The 19,747-nt window shown below is 48.3% G+C and overlaps 1 protein-coding gene across 1 annotated transcript in view; it reads left to right on the forward strand.

The window, feature by feature from the left end:
• Window positions 1-10,200: 10,200 nt before the first annotated feature.
• NELL1 (neural EGFL like 1) overlaps window positions 10,201-19,747 on the forward strand; it is an 845,189-nt gene continuing 835,642 nt past the window's right edge. Inside the window, 1 exon segment of the mRNA XM_047693683.1 lies at window positions 10,201-10,859. Within this exon segment, the coding sequence (XP_047549639.1) occupies window positions 10,805-10,859 (55 nt within the window). The 5' untranslated portion in view covers window positions 10,201-10,804.

A 19,747-nucleotide genomic window follows, 5' to 3' on the forward strand; every position in this document is an offset into this window, starting at 1 on the left:
AGCTCTTTTCCTACCAAGCTTATTCCTTCGATAGTCCTCTCTGCTTTTGCTCGTGCTTCCTTCCTCCTCTCTAGATGTCTCTCCTGGAACCGGAGATTCAGAGTCTCACAGTTGCATGGAAGTCCGAGGCAACTCACTGCAGTATCTCGGATACACAGATTCTCTTACAACAGTCTGTTTGGCGGGAACTGGATTTACAAAGAGATCCGTGTGGGAGGAGTAGTCACTGTCTAGAAAATTCACCATGGGGACCCTTTCCCACAGGAGACTCCTCCAGGGCCTTCTAAAATACTGCAACTTTACAGAGATTGGATTTACTTCTCTGATGTTCACATTCTACTATGTAAAACAGAGACTATGTGTGATGGGGGACACCCCTTTCTTGCATTTTAGCATAATCTGTAATTTTATGAGAATCGTGATATTCCAAGTCCCCTTGCCTTTTCAGCAAGCTTCTCCAGACACTTGTAGGATTAGAAGAAAATAATGACTAGAATATAGTGTGGATCCACATTGAGAGAGATTCACGTTTTCATGATTCCTTGCTCCAGCCTCTCATTTTTTGATTGTACACTCAGGGTCTTCAGAATTTATGTTTCCAGTACCTAAGAGTTCATGACACATAGTAGATACTCAATAAATGCATTGTTGAAGTGAGTGAGCAAATACTGAGCATTGGCTCTGTACAGGGAACGGAGCTCAGTGTAACGATGTGCAAGAACACATGAGGAAGACCAGATCCTTCCCACCAGGTTACTCAGGCTTTAAGATGAGTATGTGCTTTCCAGGGATATGAAAGCAAGTAAGGGATGGCATGAGCACAAGACAGACCATTTCAAGAAAGAGTGATGGATGAAACTGGAAGGTACAGTATATGCTTGTGGGAAGTGAGAACTGAGGTTGAAACCGTAGGTAAGGACTTGAAAGTCAAATTCCTTCAGTGCCAATATGAAGAGTCCCGATGTCTGACAGGCCACTGGGAGCCATGAAAGGTTGTTGAATAATGGAGAGAGATTTCCTGGCAGAGGCAGCTATGATGCTGGAGACAAAGCATTGTCTTGGGGTTGAGGGCCAGCTCCTTTCCTTGTTTACACAGCCTCTGTTTTCTCACTTGTAAAATGGGAACATTTATACCCATCTCACATAGTCGCCGTGACGATTCCCTGAAGTTTGTATGTGAAAATGTAGCACTGCGGATGCATGTTGGGTATTTACTATTAGAGTCAGATTTGTGCATTTGAAGTGTTGATCCGATCTCTGTGTCAAGGATGGATGAGAGTGGGGAGGAACTTGAGGCAAAAAACTCTGGTTTGATTGTGCAAGAAACCAGCACCTTCAAAATGACAGAAGTGACCTGCAAGACACCAGCCAGGTCATAAATCTAGAAATACATGGGTTCTTTCCAGTCATCTCCTTCTCAACTCATGACTGGGGCCACCAAGGGTCCCACTTAAAGTCAGAGTAATCAGCATGGAGATGACATGAACCAGTAGGAACAGACATAGCAGTGGGGCTGGAGAATGGTCCTGAGACTCTCCCCACTGCTGAGTGCTGCCATGTTCGTTTCTGGATCTTGGCGCAGTCTCAGAATCCAGGGCAGGTGCTGGGGCAGGTGTGGCTCAGGAGTTTCAGGACAGGTTTGATATTTTTATCCCACCACTTGTTTCTCCATGCCTTCTCCTCTCAGTCAGTTAGTGAAGGCTGAGGGATTCTGTGGTTATTTATGAAGGATGCTCATTTGCACAATTTTCCCACCATGTCCCTCCCAACTGGGTGTTGGGGGACAGATGCACAGAGTGAGCTTTGGGCCGTACATTCTAAGAGAATATGAATTTGATCTTTCTTGGATGAGAGCATTGACAAAGACCATAATAAACAAAAAAATCACTCAGCCCCACCTGCTCAAAAGTGGAGAGTCCTGCTAAGCACAAGCCCATGACAGTCTTAATGAGCACTCCTTCCCCAATCTTGCATTCTTGCAAGAGCTTCATAGTTATACAGCCCCTGTGTCTTGAGGTGGGGGTGGGATGAACTTGCCCTAAGCCAGAACTGGTATTTTGTCAAGTTGGTACGATGTGAGAGAGAATGGTGGAGACTGAATTTCTCTGGACTTCTGTTCTTCCGTTCTTTAGTAACATCTTCCGTTTTAACTAGGTTTGTTGTTGCTCAGCCGAGTGTGACCCTTGGTATGGCAGATTGGCTACTGACTCTACTTCTTTACCCAACTCTGAATCACATCTGGGCTATGTCCTCATTGTGAACGGATTGTATTTCTTGCCTATTGCCTTTAATAGCATGGGAGCAGAAGTGACAGTGTACTCGTTTTGAGTCTAGCCCTTAGGAGACCTGGCCTATTGCCACTTGTTCATTTGTGACTCCTTGTGCCATGAGATAAACATATCCTGGCTAACCCACTGGTCTAAGGCAGATGAAGGGCATGTGGGAGAGTCACTCAACTGACACACAGACTTGCCATGAGAAATCAGTCAGCTCAGCCACTGTGGCCTGAAGCAGGCGTGCCTGGCTGAGACCAGTCCAGAGGAGCTGAATCTAGCCACCTGGTAGATATGTGAAAATAAATGCTTAGTGTTGTATGGCCCCTGAAACTTTATAGTTAGTTGTTATGCAGCAATAGCTAACAGATACATAGGGAATGGCCTTATGACTAAGTTCTGCCTGGAGATAAGTAAAAGTGATATGCAGGACTCTGAGTATGCTTTTCTCCTTCTCTTCGTTCTATTCCATGTTTACTGTCTGGAAGGTGGATATGATGGCTGGAGTATCAGCAGCTCTATTGGATCATAGGAATGATAGAGCAGAGATCTGGAAGGAGCATGGCTCCCTGAGTATTCCTAGAACCAGTGGATGAAACGTGGACTGCCCAGCTCTAGAATTCTTTTACCCGAGAGAGAAAGAGTATCAAACATCTCTTATTGATGTTATTATTATTTGGGAGTTTTTCCATTATACAAAGTTGGATGGACTCTTCAGTGATGCAGGTCATTAAATAAACTAGGAGGACTAGAAGGAGACCCAGGGAACCACTGGGAAATGTGGGAAAGCTTAATTTTACTTTGTTGGCAAGGAGGATTTTTGTGGCCTGTGACTCTGGAAAGTAGTCTAAAAAGCATTGGAAAGGACAATTTCCATTTTATGTAGCTGGCAGAAGCCAGTCTCATGAACTGATGGGATAGGTTGTTGCCTAATGTAACTAGAGCAGTCTCTCCTGGTTCTAAAATCTCTCACTATGCCATCCCATGGCCTGAAATTCCTTCAGTGGATAGTCGTTGTTTTGGGTCACAGGCTGGCTCATGGAAGCTGTAGTTCAGTGAGGACTTCTCCATCTCTCCTAACTCCGTGTGAGCAGGTATAAAAGCACGCCTTCCTCCTAACTTTCCTGCAGAGTACTGGTCACAGTGTTGAGCACATGGGACTTCTACTCCGAATGAAGTATTGTCTTAAGGCCTAGAAAAAAGACTGGGTACACGCTTTTGTGGGAAGCCCAGGGACACTGGGTGGTGGAAGAGACTTTGTGGAAGAAAGTTTGAAAGTTGATGAGGAGGAGTCAGTCATCTTTTCCTTACACTTTTGGTTTCCATGATGAGAAATTTTCCTCAAACTCTTTTGGCCTTTTGTTCCACTCCCTTCCTACTCCTTACAGAGGAGGGGGGAGGGCCATCGGTCCTCATTTCTCAATGAGCTCTCCTTCCCACTCTTGCTTTGTCCACACCAGTGGGAGCTGATGGCTGTGCCAAGGTCCAGCCTAGAGGGCAGGCTGATGGCCAGTCCATTTGGGCTTCCACATTAGGCTAGTCTCTTCCAGCGTTGTGTGTATATTCATAAAAGTCATGTTTGGCCTCCCACTAACTCTTTTACTTATCAATTGGTCAAAACTTATGCAGGGAACAGAGCTACTATTTATTCATCTCCCACAAGACCTCAACAAGGAGACGGACTCCATGGGCTTCACCCCAGGAGAAGCAGTAGACAGTTCTGAAGCTTAACAGTTCGGCACACAGATTCTGGAGTCATATTGCTTGGGTTTGAAGTTTGGCTCAGCCACTCATTTGGCAAATGGCCCAGTTTCCATATCTGTAACACAGGTATGGTGATCCCGCTTACCTAATTGGGTTGTCTTGAGGATGAAATCCACGGGAAGGACTTTTCTTAGAGCAGTAACCCAGCCAGAGTTACATGTAATAAATGGAGCCATTATTATTCTGGGCAGGGTTGGGGCAAGGCCTGCTTCTGGAGGACACTATCCTGTTGGAGAGAGGCATATCCGCTTTTTCCGGATCTATAGGGATGGACAACATGTGCTTCTTACACAACAGTTAACAGAACCTGGGTATGTGCACACCTTGGTTCTTGTCGTGGAACCTTGAAACTCATCCAAGATTTTTGATGTTAGAGATTAGGAAGGTTTTATCTGGAGAATTATTAGGTGCCTTTATTTATATGTCTCTCTAAAGATTTTTCTATCTGTCTTCCTACAGGTTGCTACCTAGCCTTGGTCCAAAGAGTGTTTGAAGTGGCAAGACAGAAGGACAATAGTTAACTATTGATATGAATCCTTCTAATTTGGGTGTCATTTAAGTGTGAAGGTAGTAATTGGAAGTAGACATTTTTTATGTAGAATTCATATATTCATATAGAGACAGAAGGGCATGCATGAGTATACTAATTTGACCCCTCCTTATGATTGCACGCAAGCTTCAGGAAACGAGAATACCCACAAAGGTTAGGGGTGCATGGTTTCAGGGAGCCCTGGGCCACCAAGCTTGTGAAGGAGACTTGGGGTGTTTGTGCTTTCCTAGGCTCTGCCACCAAATTGGCACTTGTGTTAATTTCCTAGGGCAGCCACATCATAGCAATACAAACTGGAACCTTAACACAGAAACTTAGACTCTTATAGTTCTGGAAGTTAGAAATCTGAAATCAAGGTGCTGGCAGGTCCATCCTCCCCTCAAAGTCTCTGTAGGAGGAACCTCGCTTGCGTCCTCTAGCTTCTGGTGGCTGCAAGAATTCAATTTGTCTCCTTTGTCCTCTGGTGTTCTCCCTGTCTCTGTCTTCCCGTGGCATTTCCTCTTCTTACAAGGCCATCTCGAATTAAGGCCCACACTCATGATGTCATCTGGACTCAATGACATCTGCAAAAACACAGTTTCTATGCAAGGTCACACGCACAAGTACTGGGGGTGAGAATTCTGAAATACCCTTTGGGGGGACAACACAGTCCAATCTGTAGTAGCACTATCCTCTGCTTTTCTCGTTTTATAAGAAAGCTTGTTATGTGTCCATAAATGTGAAGGTAGTTGGAAGGCTGTTTGGACAAGGAGAGCAGTTTGGGGAGGGGGACTGAAGGGCAGGAAATGAGATGCAAAATCTCTCTGCCTTGAATCTGCCTCTGGCTTGTGGATTTAGTTTGGATACTACAAAGAGTCCTTCTAGCTTTGCGCTCTGTGGAATCTGCTGTCCCACAAAGATTCAGCAATGGAGCAACTCTGGGGGCCGGTGTGAGAAGGCAGTCAGTTGTCTTGGTGATGGCCAGTGAGAAATGTCCGTTCTCCATGCTTTGCTTCCTGGGAGAGCAACCACTGAGTCATTCAGTGAACATTTATCCAGCTCCTAAAATCCACTAGGTTCTCTGTTCGAAGTGTGAAGATACACTGATGAACAAGAAAGGCAAAAATCTGACTCCTGTGAGATTGCATTGCACAGGGGAGAGAGAATAAATAAGACTAAATCATTATTTCAGATAATAATAAGCACTATAGGGGCGCCTGGGTGGCTCAGTGGCTTAAAGCCTCTGTCCTCTGCTCCGGTCGTGATCCCGAGGTCCTGAGATCAGCCGCGCATCGCATCGGGGCGAGCGGAGAGCCTGCTCCCCCTCCCACCCCGCCTGCCTCTCTGCCTACTTGTGATCTCTGTCTGTCAAATAAATAAAATCTTAAAAAAAAAATAAGCACTATACAAAAATAAAGCCAGGTAAGGAGGCAGTGAGAGACCTGGGGAAGTGAGAGGAAGACCCATTCTTTGGGTGGGGGCTCCCAAGGAGTTGACATTCGAATAGAGATTTGAGTGATGTATAAAGAGACACACACAGAGATTTATGGAAACAATGTTCCAGGTAGTGGGAGCAGTCCTTGAGGAAGGTATGAACTTGGAATGTTTGAGGAACAGCAAGAAAGCTGACCTGGAGGGAGCAAGGGGTGGTGAGTGGGGAGAGAGACAGCTGGGAAGGTAGGTAGAGGCCTGGTAAGATGTTGTGTTTTCAAAACATGGTGGAAAAGTGCAGGGGTATTTTTTTTTGCAAGGGAACGGGACTGGACACATGGTTGAACCAACTGAGCCACCCAGGCGCCCCTGGACACATGGTTTAAAAAGCAGATTATGACTGCTGGGGGTGACGAGTGGATCAGAAGAAGCAAGAGAGGAGGCAGAGGGAATAATGGGGGATTGATGGCCGTGGACTAAGAAAGGGACACTGATGGACTAGAGCAAGGTGGGAATAGTGAGGGGTGGTGAGAGGTGACTGATTTGGAGTTTTTCTTTAAGGTATACTGACAGGGCTTGATGGCTTGAAAGTGAGGGATGTGAGGGAAAGCGAGTCAAGGATGACTCCAGGTTATTTGATTGGAGCACCTGGCAAGGACTTAGAAAGCAGCAGGAAACAAGTTTGGGAAGAGGGAAAAATCAAAAGTCCTCGTTTGGCTATATTACATATTTTTTCCCCATAACCATTGAAGTTTTTTTTTTTTTTAAACCAGCTTTATTGAGATATAAGTTACATACCATACAGTGAACCTATTTAATGTCTACAGTTCAGTGGCTGTTAGTATATTAATCTGTGAGTTCTTCACACCGCCACAATCAACTTTAGAACATTTTATTACCCCAAAATAAACCTTGTGCTTTTTAGCTGTCACCTGCAAATCATTCCTTCCCCGTCCCCTCAGTCCTAGGCAACCACTTTCTGTCCCTGTAGATTTGCTCATTCTGGACATTTCCCTTAGATGGAATAAGATATGCAATCCCTTGTGACTGACTTCTTCCACTTAGTGTAATGTTTTCAAGATTCATCTGTGTTATGGTGTGCACCGGGACTTCATTTCTCTCTATTGCTGATTAATATTCCACAGTATAAATATATCACATTTTATTTATCCATTCTTCAGTTGATGGACATTGGGCTATTTCCACTTTTTGGCTATTATGAATAATGCTGCTAAGAACATTTATGTCCAACTTAGTGTGTGGACATATGTTTTTCATTTCTCTTGTGTGTGTACCTAGGAGTACAATTGCTAGATCGTATGGTAGCTTTCTCTTTAACAGTTTGAAGAACCAGTCTACATTCCCAACAGCGGTATGTGAGGGTTCTAATTTCTCCACTTCCTTGTCAACATTTGTTATCTGTCTCTTTGATTTTAGCTATCCTGGTGGCTATGAAGTGGTAGCTCACTGTAGTTTTGATCTGCATTTCCCAGATGCCTAATGACGTTGACTATCTTTTCATGTGTTTAATTGGCTTTTTGTATATCTTCTTTGGAGGAATGTTTATGCAGATCCTTTGCCCAATTTCAAATTGCGTTGTCTATTTGTAGTAGTTTCTTCATAGATACAAGTCTCAATCAGATATGTAACTAGCAATTCCCTCCCTGTCCCATGAGTTGTTTTTTCACTTCTGGTGGTGTCCTCTGAAACACAAATGTTTCTGATTTTGATGATGTGGTCATATTACATTTAAGACACCTAATAGGTAGTTGGGTGGATAAGCCTGGGGTTCAAAGGAGAACCTGGGGCTGGGGATACACATTTCAGAATCATCCATGTATAGACAGTATTGAAAGCCATGAGACTCGATGAGAACACGGAAGAGTGAGTGTGGATGGAAGAGAAGAAGGCTGACATTTAGGGGTCAGAAAGGAGAGGCAGAAGGATAATCCAAGGAAGCTCCTGGCTCCTGGAGAAATCAGGAAGGAAGCTATTCAGAAAGGCAGGGTGGACTTGGGATATGGTATTGGGTCTCACTGCTTCCTCCACTGAGCACAGGTCCCATCGCAGTATCCCAACCTCAAGCATCTAAACTGCCACATGGTCCCTTCGTTGCCACTACAGAAGTTTGCTGGGCGTGTTCTGTGAGACTTACCTTAGCCAAACAGGTGTACACACTCAGAATCCCCACGTAAGAAACGCACTTCTAAGAGGAGACTGAAGTTCTTCATTCTGTAGGAAGATCTATGACCTTGTTGAGATTAACTCTTGTTAGTGTTAATGGATGTGATGCTGCAAAGCTTTGACAGAACTTATGTCTTGCTTTAGTTTTTAATGGAACACGCTAAAAGCCCCATCCCACGGGACCCACTAATTACAGAGACCTCAAGATGGAGAACTCTAAAGGTCTTACCCAGACCATCTTTTTCCTGTGCTGGGGTAACGGTGTCTTCCAGGGGTTCTAGGATTTTTGACATCAGTGAAAGGGCCTTTGAAACAACAGTTCAAAACCACTACGGGCTGCTCCCATTGAGGTGTATCTAAAAACTGCAGAGGAGAGAGGGGCCGTGGCTCTCAACACAACATGGTTTATGGGTAGTCTCATTCACGAAGCACTATGACACTTGAGGAATCCTGTTTTCTGCAAGATGTGTGATTTTAATGCTGGCTTTAAATGTAACATGCTCCAGGTCGAAGGAAAAAGTCCTGACTCTGTAATGAAAACACAGGGTCGAGGTAGACAGCTCCCCTCCGGGCTTGAGCTGAATCCCGGAAGAGTTGGAGAATCAGTTTGGCTTTGACATCAGTTTGCCTCTTAATCTTTTCAGCTCAACTTCTAGAGTACACAACACACTTCTTTGTTGACTCGCCTTCCTCTTCAGCCATCAGGAGCTCGAATTTACCTGCTGGTTCATTTTATTTTTCATCTGTCAAGGGACCACAATGTGAAGGGCCAAGTGGGACAGTGGCTTGCATACAGAAATATCCAGAAAAATAGGGCAGAGATCAGAAAAGCATGTAGAACCTTCTCTCTTAATAAGCGGTACTGCTAATTTGGTGACTTTCAGTGGGGTCTCCTGGGGCTCTGGTTATGTGTATGTAGGGGTTAGAAATATGGGAAGTAAGAGGGGGTACACGAAGTGAGAAGGGCAGATACTTATCAGTGAACAGAATTATGAAACCTTGGAACTGGTTTCCCAAGGATGTGTGAGGACTGTTCAAAGATTTCCCTTTCCTCCCCTGGGATTGCAAATATTAAAGGGGCTGTTGGACTCAGAGAGAGAAGCCAACTTGGGCAAGTGGAGATTGAAATCCCATTGTGGGGGGACACCTGGGTGGCTCAGTTAGTTGAACGACTGCCTTCGGCTCAGGTTATGATCCTGAAGTCTCAGGGTCGAAGGTCATGATCCTGGAGTCTCAGGGTCGAGTCAGGCATCTGGCTCCCAGCTTCACAGGGAATCTGCTTCTCCCTCTGAACTTCTTCCCTCTCATGTTATCTCTCACTGTCTTTCAAATAAATAAAATCTTAAAAAAATCCCATTGGGGCTCATTTGGTATAAATCAGAGGTTCTGTCATCTCTGACTTCACGACTCTGTATCCTGGTTATAAATAACATTCCTGAGTGGAAGTGCGACAAAACCTTGGACATCTTTATAGGGAACGCCGGGGGTCCAGAAGGGGGTCACAGAGTAGGAAGAGGACTTCCCTTCTTGCCAGCAACAAAGTCTAACTTTTCTCCGCAGGGAATAGTGTTGTGGTGAGAGGAGGGTCCCAGAGGAACTGCGGGAGAGGCCAAAACTAGCTATGAAAGGAGAGAAGGGCTGTTGCCAGAATCATCAAGTCACCAAGAAAAAAAAAATGGTTAAGAATTTCCCCTGTGTGGCAGCATTTGCCCTGCAGAACCGGAAGGTTTGCAGATAGACTCCCCAGACCCCCACTGTAGCTCACTCCAGCTCGGGGACCCTTCTTCGGTGGCCCCGGCCTCCGCGACCTCCCCCACGCACTCCCGAAGCGCGCAGCCAGAGAGAGGGGTCCACCAGAGAGCGGAGACAGAAGGTGCGGGTGTCGAGCGCCGACTCAGCCGCCAGCCCCCTCAGCCCATCGCCCCTCCCCGCCCAGTTGCAGGAGCAAATCCCGGTAATTGTTTTCCGGGGAGGGGCTGGGCGCGCTCCGTGGCACCGCCGGGGCAGGGTTCCCGCGGGGGAAAAAGCCCACCCGCGAGGGCTCGGCGGCTCTTGTCTCGGCGGGGATGAACTGTGGCAACTTCGGCCACCCCCACCGGGGCGGCGAAGCAGAGCCAGCGACAGTGGCGAGGCCAGCTCGACTGGGCTGGAGCGCGTGAATCCGAAGGGGCGCCTGGCGTCTTTAGCGTCTCCTTTTTGGCCTCGCGTCCCGGGACTCCAGCTCCGGTGTTCCCGGTAGTAGCGGCTTCCGCGCCTGCCTCCTGGGTGTTCGCAGCTCGGCGGGCGAAGCAGGAGAACCCGATCCCAGCGCCGAGCGCAACCTGCAGGAGTGGCCGAGCCCCGCGCTCCCGCCCCAGCTCCGAGGCGGGCGCAGCCGCAGCGGGGGCCGGGGCTCGAGCCCCGCGCCGCCGCCGCCCGCGGTGGGGGGCGGGCTGGGGGCGGGGCGGCCAGGGCCGCCTTGCCCAGCGAGATCCCCGAGCGCAGCACCCGGCGCTGCCGATCCACCTCCCCCGCCGCCCGCTAGCAAGTTTGGCGGCTCCGTGCCCGGCGCGTCTCGAGATCCAGGCGCATTTGTTTCCTCCTGGTTTCCGCTCGCCGCGTTTGGCGGGGACCCTCGGGAGCGATGCCGAGGGATGTGATTTTAGTTGTGTGGTTCTGTGTGTGCACCGCCAGGACAGGTAAGCACGGCTGGGGCGGGCGGAGGCATCCAGGGGAAGCGGGGAGTCGCGCCGCTGTGCCCAGTGCCCGCACAGGCGTTGGGGGACCTGGAGACGAGCTCCGAGCTGGTCCGGGAAGGGCGGCGCGGTGTGGATGGGTGTCCCGGATCTCTCTGCCCTGCTCCAGGTGAAAGGGTGAAAAGTGGGACTCACGGGCTGGAAGAAGCCCCCACGAGTGCTCCCTTCCTTGGAGACGCGGCCTCGCGGACGCGGGAGTGAGGGGCGCGGCCGAGCCCGCGCACCCTCCCGCTCCTAGTAGCCAGCTTCCGGGTCGAAACCATTGCAGGTTCTGCCCGCGAGCCCACGCCCCCGAACTTGAAAGGTGCGGTGGAAATCGCTCTGACTGCGCGGGGCAGTGCCGGGAAGGGGCAGCCGCGGGAGTCGCGCCCGCAGAGAGAGCGCTTCCGGCCGGCGGGCGGGCGCGGCCGCGGCCCGGGAGCGCACGGCACGGGGTGAGGGCTGCGGGCGAACCGCGGCATTCTGTGGTCTCGCCTTGTCCCCTCCTGACTCTCCCCGGGGGCAACTCCAAGAGCGTTCTCTCCCTTTCCACCCTATCCCCAGGGGCTGGACGAACAATAATTGGTGGGAATTGGAACCGTGGAGCCAACCTAGGGAGATTTTCACAAGCTTCCAGCCAGTTTTCCCTTGCTGTAATTGCGGTTGGGGATTGTGGAGGGAGGACTAGGATAACTGGCGTAATTTCTGAAGTCCCCACTTCGTTCTGCCTCCAGAGACGCAGTTGTGAGGACTCTAAGAGCACCTCCTTCCATCCGCTCCCACTCGCCCCCAACCCCATATGTCATGGGGTTTGGAGACCCGTTCTCGGTCGTCTTCTCCACGGGTCTCATAGTAGAGGTGGGAAGGTGGGGGTTGGGTGGGGTGGGGTGGAGTGGGCACAGTATAGGCAAAAAATACAGCCCTCGGATGCCGGGGGTGGGGGTGGGAGCGTGGCGAATTTTTATTCCTGTGCTAGCCAGCCTTAGTATGCGCTGCCGACCTTGCATCCCAGAACCGGCGTGTGGTCACTCTTCCCCGTATCTCATCTCATCTCATCTCATCTCATCTCATCTCATCTCATCTCATCTCATCTCATCTCATCTTTCTTCTTCTTCTTCTTCTTCTTCTTTTTTTTTTTTTTTTTACCAATCTCATTTACCTTTTTAGAGGCATAGCCTCCTTCCCGGGCCAGGCTGCAAGTTTATGAGGAAAGGGCGAGGGAGGGTGCCGCGCCTTGGTTGGCCTGAAAGTTCCCTCCGCCTGCGCCCCAGGCGCTCTTCTTTGGCAGTTAGCCCGCCTGAGGATACAAAGTTGGGCGTTCGTCTACCCGGGTGAGAGGGTAGCAGCTTTCCCTTTGCTTAATGGAAGAGCAGCGGGTGTAGACTTATCCAGGGACAAAAGGAATTCTCCTCCTTTTTCCTGTCTTCATCCGAGCTTCCCAAGGCTTCAGGGACAGCCAGGCTCAGTCCAGCCTGGAATAGTTGCTTCTTGGGTATGGGCACCTCGGGATGGACTAGGCTTTTAAAACCAAGAACACACCGGAAGAAATGCGCCCCCAGAAAACCAGGACGGTCGAGGTTAATGCAGAACATGCACTACCAGTCCCGTGCGCGGAGAATCTGGTGCTGGTGGGCATTTTAATGGAAGAGAGAGACACAGATGGGGGAGGGGGCAGCTCCTTGGTCGTTTCACATCCTCAAGTGCACGTCGTTACCGGTTTGCCTAAATCCTTTGTTCTCATTAGTTCTTTGAAAAAGTCGGCAAAAAGTGCCCCCACCCGGAATGGCCTGGATCTCCGGGGTGCATTGCTCTTGGAGACCTTGAAGAACACAGTCTTTTCCCCTTCCCCACACTAAACCCCTTTCAATGTTGTAAAAATTCTGTTGTAGCGAAGATTCATTCATGTATTTATTCAAAGAACAGTTGAGCGCCTTGCTGGGTGCCAGGATTGGTTATGCAGAGAGGAAACGACTTGGTCCTTCTTGACTTACGGGAACTTAAAGCTTAGTTGAGAATCTAGGTAGAAACTGGAAGACTTTTTTTCCCCCCCTATAGCTTGAAGGGGGACACGGTGGGTGGTAGGAGAGGAGGGAGTGTAAGAAGTTTCATTGAAAGCAATACAGAGGAGAAATGGTAGGAATGAATTTTGGCGAGGGGTGGTTGGTGGTCAGGGAAGGCTTTAATCAGGAGGTGACATGTAAGGGGGGTGTTTTGAAGGCTTTACAGGGAGTTTTCCAGTTGGGCAGAGTGGGGCAAGGCATTCCAGGCAGAGGGTGGAGGCTGTGCACAGGCAGGGGGAGCATGGGAGGATCTGCCCTATTGGTTATGGCAGTTGCTAGGGAGCGTGGGTTTTCTGTGCCCCTTGGCACTTCTTGAACGCCAGAGGCCACATACTGCTTCTGCAAAAAAGTATCAGAAGTATCACGATGGCGGGGAGCGGGTGGTTTGGAATTATATCTCCAGTCCTTAACTTAGAATTTCTTGTCTTTTGAAGGGGTGCCATCAGCAGTTTTCTTGCGGGGGGAGGGGGGTGTGTGTGTGGCAGCCTCTTTGATTTGCCCAGGACCCACCATCCCTGCATCAAACCTTCATTCTCTTTGGTAGCAGAGGCTGACTCGTGATTAGTTTATCAGGATCCAAACAGCCGCTCAGAAAGTTTATTTGTCAAGTGGGACAATTGGTGTCTGGGCTGTTAACAGTCCAGGATGAAATAAACATGTGGTTCACTTAGTGAGCTGCTCAGATATCAGCGCCTTTTAATGGAAATGAATAGATGATATCAGGCACATTTTAATTAAAGCAGCACTGCTGTGCCTTAGTGGTTACATATGAAAAGATCTAATGATAGGTGTCACAGGAAGCTGCTTAAATTGCTCATTGTTCAGGGACCTTGTTTTAAGAGACTAAAATGGAGTCAAGATAGGAGGTGCTGTTCTCCAGGTCTTGTTATTTCTGGGTGAAAGATCATTCTGGGATTTCCAGGTACATGCTTAATAAGGACAGTTTAGAAGGCTACATTATTAGGTCCCTGAGTTTTCTCCGATGGATGGCTGGGCTGTGTGATTAATACCCAATTCCCTTTCCTGTTTGTTTTGGTCACCAGGCCAGGCCGGTGGTGGTGGTTGGGGGGTGGGTGGTAGTGGGGAGCCCCTGGGGCCCCTTTTGCTGCCTTTTGCTGCCACCTGCTGGAAAGGAGAGCCTTTTCTTTTTGAGCCACTTTACTGGCTCTTCATTAACTCCAGAATAATAGAGCCTTGAACAGAGCCCCCCGCCTGCCGTGATTATGTGTAGTATTTGGCTGACTTGGAACAGGCATAGAGCATGTTCTTCAAGGATATTGCTTTTGGGGAATTTTGCAGGGGTCCAGGGGTCTGAATCAACTGGTGGTGAAATCCTGCTGTTACATGAAGTCTGGGAACAGCTCTGCAGCATCCCATCCCTGTGTGTTGACCAGGAGAAAAGAGCTTCCATCGCAGACAGTGAGCCCGGATTACATGTGGAGTCAGCCAGGCCTGGGAGGATTTGCTTGGGAGCTTAGGCCCGGGGCCCTGAAGGTGTGCTGCACGGTCTTTGGGCCTGAGCACTCCCTGGCCAGGATGGTGGGGAGGCCAGCAGTAGCAGGTGTCCTGGGAGATTAGGGTGGAGGTTCTGAATCCCAGAGCCAGACCTCAAGTGCCTCTCTGCCAGTAACACGCTGCCTTCCAGGTTTTAAAGAATGTTTTTTCCCTAGAAGCATTTTATTCTGCCTAATTCCAGTTCCCAGCTTCAGTCATTTGTAGAGCAGTTGTGGCCAAAGTGGAGAACTTTTTTTTTTTTTTTTTTAATTTATTAGAGAGAGAGAGAGAGAGAGAGAGATCACAAGTAGCAGAGAGACAGGCAGAGAGAGAAGGGAAGCAGGCTCCCTGCCAAGCAGACAGCCTGATGTGGGACTCGATCCCAGGACCCTGAGATCATGGCCCGAGCTGAAGGCAGAGCAGGGGCTTAACCCACTGAGCCACCCAGGTGCCCCCAAAGTGGAGAACTTTAATAGGGTTTCCTTGGAAAGGGCAGGAGCTCCATGCTTGGACAAGAAGCAGAAACATTAAAGTAAAAAAAAAAAATTATTTTTATGGAACCAACGTTCTCATACTGCATTAGGTTCAGGAGAGGCCATGTAAATGCTACCTTATTAATAGGTTTTCTGATTCCCTAGGCAGTGTGTAGAGTGCTGTCTTTCTGCACATCCTGCTGTTGGCACAGGACGTTTTCATCAGGAAGGAGACCAATTAAAGGGAGAGAAGAAAAGTGTATCTGGAAGCCTAATTGATTTCTCTTGTTCTGTTTTTATGGGATGTTTTCATAACAAGAACAATGCAGTTATCCTAAAACCAGCGGATCCCTTTACTTGTGGGCTGTCAAGGAGGAATGAATATAGACTTAATATTTAGATTTCCCCAAGCACAGCCAGAGTGAGAAGCCCTTCCAGGTCAGTTGGGCATGTGGAGGGTTTGGGAGGAAGAGGAACATCTGTACATTTTGCACAATTCCAGTGGAGTTGAGGACCAGGGAGCTGTCTTAGGAAAGACAGATGCAGCAAAGCCCAGCCGGGCACCATGTCTGTGCTAGGCATGTTCCCATAGCTATCATCAAAACCTTAGGAGGTTGGGAGGCAGTTATGACCATCCTCATTTTACAGAGGAGGGAACCAAGGCTCAGAGAAGTGAAGTTATTTTTCCAGGGTTTAGTTAGGGGGAAGAGACAGGAATGAAACTGGCTCTTGGCTTAGTGTCCTTTCCACAACACTTTGTGGATGGAGCATGCTGTGTCCTCATTTGGGGACAAGGATCCAAGGGCATCCATGGGGGGTTCTGCCAGTGCTACAGAATCTGTTCGGGTGCCTTTTAGGCTTGTCTAGTTTGCAGGACTCCCAGTCTGGGAGCATTTTTCTTTCTTTCTTTCTTTTTTTTTTTAATTAAATTTTTTATTTTTTAAATTTCTTTTCAGTGTACCAAGGTTCAGTGTTTATGCACCACACCCAGTGCTCCATGCAATCCGTGCCCTCCGTAATGCCCACCACCAGGCTCACCCAACTTCCCACCCCCCGCCCCTTCAGAACCTTCAGATTGTTTTTCAGAGTCCATAGTCTCTCATGGTTCACTTCCCCGTCCAATTTCCCTCAACTCATCTGGGAGCATTTTAAGGATGTCAGTTATAGTGGGTCTTTAGTCCCTGCTTCGGTCAACTGCTGCTCCAATATTATTGCATACCAAACCATCTGGAACTCAGTGGCTTAAAACAACATTTATTTTGGTTCACGTTTCTGTAGGTTGTTCTGTTCCTGTGTTCCTGGCTTATCTAGGCCAGGTTTGGCTCAGCATGGTGCCAAACTCAAGTGGGGTATCTGCTCCATGTGCTTCTGTCTCCTTGGACCAGTGGAGCAGTGGGGCCATGTTCATGGTGCAGAGATACCAGACATGAAGCCCTGCCTCACAAGCATGGTCAGGCCTCTGCTCGTTTAACATTGTTGATGTCCCAAGCATCCCAGTGATTGAAACAAGTTATATGGCGAGGCTTAAAGTCAAAGGAAACAGAGGTTTACTTTCACTCGAGTGGAAGGAACTGTAAAGCCACACAGCAAAGAGTGTGGCTCTGGGAGGGGTAAAGATTTGAATCCAATAATTCAGTCAACCACAGGATTTTTTTCCTCCTAATTTATTTTTTTTTTAAATTTTGTTAGCCACTAACAAATGTTAGTACATCATTAGTTTTTCATGTAGTGTTCGGTGGTTCATTACTTACATACAACATGCAGTGCTCATCATAGCACGTGCCTTCCTCAATACCCATCACCCTGTTACCCTGTGCCCCTACCCTTCTCCCCTCCGAAGCCCTCAGATTGTTTCCTGGGGGTCCACAGTCTCTCATGGTTCATCTCTGTCTCTGATTTCTCCCCGTTAGGATTTCCTTCCCTTCATCTGTGGTCCTCCATGCTATTCCTTATATTCCACATAAGAGTGAAACGGTGTGATAAATGTCTTTCTCTGCTTGACTTACTTCACTTAGCATAATCCCCTCCAGTTCCATCCATGTTGACGCAAATGGTGGGTATTCATCCTTTCTGATGGCTGAGTAATATTCCCTTGTATATATGGACCACATCTTTTTTATCCATTCGTCTGTTGAAGGGCATCTCAGCTCCTTCCACAGGTTGACACTTCTCCAAAGAAGACATCCAAATGGTCAACAGACACATGAAAAAGTGCTCAACATCTCTAGCCATCAGGGAAATACAAATCAAAACCACAATGAGATATCACCTCACACCAGTCAGAATGGCTAAAATTAACAAGTCAGAAAACAAGTGTTGGCGAGGATGCGGAGAAAGGGGATCCCTCCTGTGCTGTTGGTGGGAATGCAAGTTGGTGCAGCCACTCTGGAAAACAGCATGGAGGTTCCTCAAGATGTTAAGAATAGAGCTCCCCTATGAGCCAGCAATCACATTATTAGGTATTTACCTTAAAGATACAATGCGGTAAAAAGAAGGGGCACATGCACCCCAATGTTCATAGCAGCAGTATCCTCAACCACAGGTTTCAAGAACATTTCCTTGGCCTGAATGCCATCCTGTCGTCTGGTGGTGTATCTCGAAATGCACATTGCTCGGAGGTCATTGTACCAGAGCAGTAAAGCTGCATGCACTCTTTAGTTCATTATTTAGGTCCTAAATCAGGGTGTATCTATGTTAGCCCCTGTGCGAGGCACTGGGGCTGCAGGGACACTGCGGCTCCAGGGACACTTCTGTCTTCTCGTGTCCAGCTAAGGGCACGTTCCCTGGATCACTTTCCTTATTCCCAGCCAGAGGAAGACAGCTTGGAGGTCCTCTAAGATCCCTCTTGGTTTAATTTCTGCCATACAGGTGTACAACACAATAGATTAGACTGAAATATTAGTTCTTCCCCTGCCTTTTCAAGGTGATCACAGAACTGCTGATATCTGAGCTCACTTGGAGAAAAACATCTCTGGTCTCCACCAGAGAGGCTCCTGGGGCTATGACTCTGGCTGATGGACACCCATTGGCTCAGTCCTTTGCATAGAGTAGGTGTTTGATTCGTCTTTGTGAATGGGGTCTGTGTGAGGAATGAACAAGCAGGAGGGGAGCTTAAGGGAGATCATGATGTAAAGTAGGAGCATCTCCTTTTCCTCTTCAACACACACCTTAAGCCCTCCAGTGATTTCCTGTTGCAATTAACATACCCATCTCCTTCCAGTGGCTCAAAAGGCATGCCCTACTCTCTGGCCTCATTTTCTACCACTCCCTGCCCGTTCTGCTCTGGCCACGCTGGTCTTTCTCTGTTCCCCAAATATGCCCAGTCTGTTCTTGGTTTGCAGTAGGCGAGAGCCCACTCTCTATCCCTGGAAACCTGTCCCCCCAGATCTGGCCGCTGCCCACCCCTGCGGGTAGTCAGGTTTCAGCTCAAAGGAACCCTCCCCGACTGTTCTTTCTAAAGCCCCACCCAAGTTGCTTTGTATTCCGTGACTCCATTTTATTTCCTGCGTGGCATTTATTGCCATCTTAAATTATTATTTTTTTTTTTGGCCTGTCTTCACCCGTTGGCTCAGGAATGTGTGCTCTGTGAGGACATCTCCAGTGCCCAGCACTGTGTTATGTTGTAAGCTCTCGCTAAAGCCTGTTGAACAGTTACTTCATGAATAAATGAATGAATGCAGAATGAGTAGAAGGAAGATCTGTCCTTGAGGAAACTGTCTCATAACGGGCTGCATTGGGAAGGGGGAGATTGAACCTTCAGTTCAGAGGACAAGGAGAAACAGGACAGAAACCAAGAATGCAGATTATGTACCCTGCCTTCGGTTTAACCCTTTTGTCTGCCTTGGTGAGCCTTCCTAGCCCAGGGCTCTGTAGCTGTAAGCTCCTGTTTTCTTTATAGGAAAAGAGGGTATACCAGCTTCCTTCCCCACATCTGTGGGGCCAGGGGTGAAGGCGGGAGGACAGATGATGTTGCAATAGCCCATGATGTCTTGATCATCATTCGCTCAGTCTCTCTCGGACACGTTGGGTTTCCAGATCTTGCCTCAGCAATTGCATTGCCAGCAGACAGAAGTTGACAGCTGTTGCTGATTAAAACATTTCCGACTGTGCAGTCAGAATTGCACCGCTGAGATGTTAAGTGTAGATAGATGCTGCCCTTATGAATGGCTTACCCACAGCCCCTTCCAGTGATCTCTAGCCTTATTAATACATAGAATTGGAAGTCACTTTGCAATCATGTGTGTGTCATTGCACAGAACGCCTCCTGGGTGAGAGATGGCCTTCTGCATTTGCCTTTCTCAGATCAGGCGATGGGGGCTTGTGGCCACGTTTCTCTGCACCAAGGTTCTCCAACTGAGTTGTCAGGGAATTTAACTTTCCCTTCAGGAATCTCCTTGGAGGGAAGGAACGCCTTTTGTTCTTTTTGGCCAGCTCCTCTGCCGCTCTACTCCAACAGGGACAGGAGTGTTCTGCGTCGCCCTCCTTGATATCAGGGCAGCTGTGCCTGACGCAGGGGGAGTGGCCCGAGGAGGTGTTTATGGGTGATGGTGGTGTCAGGTTTTGCTACTGTGTCACTTTTGGAAGCAGGCAGATCAGGGCCATGATCCTGTAGACACCATCCCTGGATCTGAAAGAATTTGGAAGCCCGAAGTTTCTTCATAAGTCACGTGACAGCAAAAGCTACCCTGAACTGGACCCTTTTGGTGGCGAGACTTGACCTTAACTGACACGAGGCTGTGTATAGTCTTTGTTTAGCCAGCCAGAAGAGAACATTGTACCTCTTGGTCCAGAAATACTATGTTTGATTATGGGATACTGCTTCAGA

Source organism: Lutra lutra, chromosome 10, assembly GCF_902655055.1.
Source record: "Lutra lutra chromosome 10, mLutLut1.2, whole genome shotgun sequence".
NCBI lineage: Eukaryota > Metazoa > Chordata > Mammalia > Carnivora > Mustelidae > Lutra > Lutra lutra.